This window comes from Glycine soja, chromosome 18, assembly GCF_004193775.1.
Source record: "Glycine soja cultivar W05 chromosome 18, ASM419377v2, whole genome shotgun sequence".
NCBI lineage: Eukaryota > Viridiplantae > Streptophyta > Magnoliopsida > Fabales > Fabaceae > Glycine > Glycine soja.
The window spans coordinates 12,695,901-12,699,747 of NC_041019.1; the positions used below are offsets into that span (position 1 = coordinate 12,695,901).

General features: G+C 40.3%; 1 protein-coding gene across 1 annotated transcript; it reads left to right on the top strand.

Annotated features, from left to right (window-relative positions):
• Nucleotides 1–623: 623 nt before the first annotated feature.
• On the top strand, nt 624–1,547 carry LOC114396943. The gene is made up of 2 exons (XM_028359104.1): nt 624–1,223; nt 1,302–1,547. Exons 1-2 carry the CDS (start codon nt 624–626, stop codon nt 1,545–1,547), a joined length of 846 nt encoding a protein of 281 aa, XP_028214905.1.
• The last annotated feature ends 2,300 nt before the right edge of the window (nt 1,548–3,847 follow it).

Sequence of the window (3,847 nt, forward strand, 5' to 3'; positions counted from 1 at the left end):
CTCTTCCTAGGAATCAATTCAACAGAGACCAAGGAGGACCATCCAACAGGCCTTAGAATCAAGGGCCTAGCCTTTATGAGAGGACCACCAAGCTGGAGGAGACTTTGGCTCAATTCATGCAAGTTTCAATGTCCAATCACAAAAGCACAGAGTCTACTATAAGGAACCTGGAGATTCAAGTGGGACAACTAGCTAAGCAGATAGCTGAAAATTCTTCTGGAGGTTTTGGGGCGAATACTGAAAAAAAATCCCAAAGAAGAATGCAGACTATCATAACTAGAAGCAAGAGGGAGACCATGGTGAAAGATGAAGGGAGGAATAGTGATGAGGAGGAGTTAGTTGTTAAAGAAGAAAAAGAAAAAGAAGAAGATCAGATGAGGGAGAAAAAAAATGATGGTGAGGAAGAAGAAAAAAATGAAAAAAAGAGAAAAAATGAGGAAGAGAAGAAGATAAAGAGGGAGTTGGCTAGAGAAAAGAAGAAGGAGGTTGTCTCATACAGAGGGAAGGAAGCACTATACCCTTTGGTGCCATCCAAGAAAGACATGGAATGACACTTTGCTCGTTTCCTTGATATCTTCAAGAAATTGGAGATAACTATCCCCTTTGGAGAGGCCCTACAACAAATGCCACTCTACTCAAAATTCCTTAAAGACCCATTGTCCAAGAAGGGCAAATATATCCATAGCGATAATATTGTGGAGGAGGGAAACTGTAGTGTTGTTATTCAGAGAATCCTTCCACCTAAATACTACGATCCAGGGAGTGTCACAATCCCTTGCTCTATTGGTGCAGTGTCTGTTGGGGAAGCCCTCATTGACTTGGGGGCCAACATTAATTTGATGCCTTTCTCCATGTACAGAAGGATTGGAGAGCTGGAAATCATGCCAACAAGAATGACATTGCAGCTGGCAAACCGGTCTATTACAAGGCCTTATGGCGTGGTAGAAGATGCTTTGGTCAAGGTGCGACATTTTACCTTCCCTATAGACTTCGTGATCATGGACATTGAAGAGGATGCTGAAATCCCACTGATTTTGGGTCGTCCCTTCATGTTAACTGCCAATTGTGTGGTAGATATGAAGAAAGGTAATCTGGAAATGAGCGTGGATGATAAGAAAGTTACAGTCAATCTATTTGAAGCCATGAAGCACCCAAGGAACTATAAGGCCTGTTTTAAAGTAGAAAAGGTGGAACATGAGATAGACATGGTAGCTAGAACCATGGTACTGCAATCCCCACTTGAAAAAGCACTGACTAATACTGTGGAGTGTTTAACAACGGATGAAGAAAAATAATTGCAGAATTGTTTAGAAGAATTAAAGGGTGTAGAGGAAAATCCTTCTAAAAAAGTGGTGTTTGAAGAATTGAAGAAGGACATTCCAACAGAAAAGGCTAAAGTGGAGTTGAAAACCCTTATTGAACATCTGAAGTATGTGTTCTTAGGAGAAAATGAAGCAAATCCGGTGATCATCAGCAATTCTCTAAGAAAGGAGGAGGAATCTCAACTGGTGAAGGTTTTGAAGAAACACAAGGCAGCCATTGGATGACATATTTCTGACCTGAAAGGAATCAACCCTTCTTAATGTATGCATAAGATCAACATGGAAGCTGACTATAAGCCGGTAAGACAACCACAAAAAAGATTGAATCTGGTTATGAAGGAAAAAGTGCGGAAGGAAGTACTCAAATTGCTAGAAGCATGCCTCATTTATCCCATTTCGGACGGTGAATGGATTAGTCCCGTGCAGGTGGTTCCAAAGAAAGGAGGCATAATGGTAATCAGGAATAAGAAGAATGATTTAATTCCTACAAGAACCATCACTGGCTGGAGGATGTGTATTGATTATAGAAAATTGAATGATGCCACCAGAAAATATCACTACCCACTTCCCTTCATGGATCAAATGCTTGAAAGGCTGGCAGGACAATCATTCTATTGCTTTTTAGATGGATATTCTGGTTACAATCAGATTGTTGTGGATCCAAATGACCTAGAAAAGACAACATTTACATGTCCCTTTGGTGTGTTTGCCTATAGGTGAATGCCATTTGGTCTTTGCAATGCTCCTGCAACTTTTCAAAGATGTATGAAGGCAATTTTTGCTGACATAGTGGAGAAATGTATCAAAGTGTTTATGGATGACTTCTCCGTCTTTAGCTGATCTTTTGATTGTTGTCTAGCAAATCTAGAGCGTGTGTTGCAACAATGTGAAGAAACAAACTCGGTGCTTAATTGGGAAAAATGCCATTTTATGGTTCAAGAAGGAATAATGTTGGGCCACAAAATCTCTGTGAAGGGGATTGAAGTAGACAAGGAAAAAATTGATGTGATTGATAAGCTACCTCCTCCAGTAAATGTCAAGGGATTAAGAAGCTTTCTAGGGCATGTTGGGTTCTATAGGTGGTTTATAAAAGACTTCTCAAAGATTGCCAAACCACTCAGTAATTTGCTCAACAAGGACGTTGTGTTTTTATTTGATGACGACTGTTTGAAAGCATTCAACACCCTAAAGACTAGTCTAGTGCCTGCTCCCGTCATTACAACACCAAATTGGGGTCAAGAATTTGAGTTAATGTGTGATGCAAGTGATTATGCTGTAGGCGTTGTATTGGGCCAGAGAAAAGGCAGAGTCTTCCATGCTATTTACTATGACAGCAAGGTTTTAAATGATGCTCAGATTAGTTATGCTACCATAGAGAAGGAAATGCTTGCAATTGTTTATGCATTGGAAAAGTTCAGATCATACTTAGTGGGATCGAAAGTTACAGTCTATATTGATCATGCGGCCATCAAGTATTTGCTGAATAAAGCTATCTCTAAACCTCGATTAATTAGGTGGATTTTGTTGCTTTAGGAGTTTGATCTAGTTATCCAAGACAAGAAAGGATCTGAATATCTGGTAGCTGACCACTTGTCAAGATTAGTCAATGAAGAGGTGACTTTGAAAGAGTTAGATATAAGAGATGAATTCCCTGATGAATCGCTGTTTATGGTAAATGAAAGGCCATGGTTCACTGACTTAGCTAACTTCAAGGCAGCTAGAATCATTCCCAAAGATTTGACTCGGCAGCAAAGGAAGAAATTCTTGCATGATGCCCGATTTTATGTTTGGGATGACCCACATTTGTTCAAGATTGGTGTTGACAACCTTCTGAGAAGGTGTGTAACAAAGGAGGAAGCTAAGAGCATATTAAGGCATTGTCACAACTCACCATACGGAGGACATTATAGTAGAGACAAAATAGCAGCCAAAGTCCTACAATCATGATTCTTTTGGCCAACACTCTTCAAAGATGCTCATGAACATGCTACTCAATGTGATCAATGTCAACAAATGAGGGGGATCTCTAGAAGAAATGAAATGCCCTTGCAGAACATAATGGAAGTGGAAGTCTTTGACTGCTGGGGAATTGACTTTGTAGGTCCTCTTCCACCATCTTTTGGCAATGAATATATTCTTGTAGTTGTGGATTATGTCTCCAAGTGGATTGAAGCAGTGGAAACCCCAAAGAATGATGCCAAAACTATAGTGAAGTTTTTGAAGAAGAATATTTTCGCTCGCTTTGGGGTACCTAGAGTCCTAATATGTGATGGGGGCTCTCATTTCTGCAACAGCCAACTACAGAAGGTGCTAGGTCACTATCGTGTCACACACAAAGTAGCCTCACCATAACACCTATAAACAAATGGCCAAGCTTAAGTTTCGAACAGGGAATTGAAGAAAATGTTGGAGAAAATTGTGGCTTCCACTCGGAAGGATTGGTCAAGTAAGCTGGATGATGCACTATGGGCCTACAGAACTGCCTTCAAGACCCCTATAGGCCTGTCTCCGTTCCAAATGGTTTA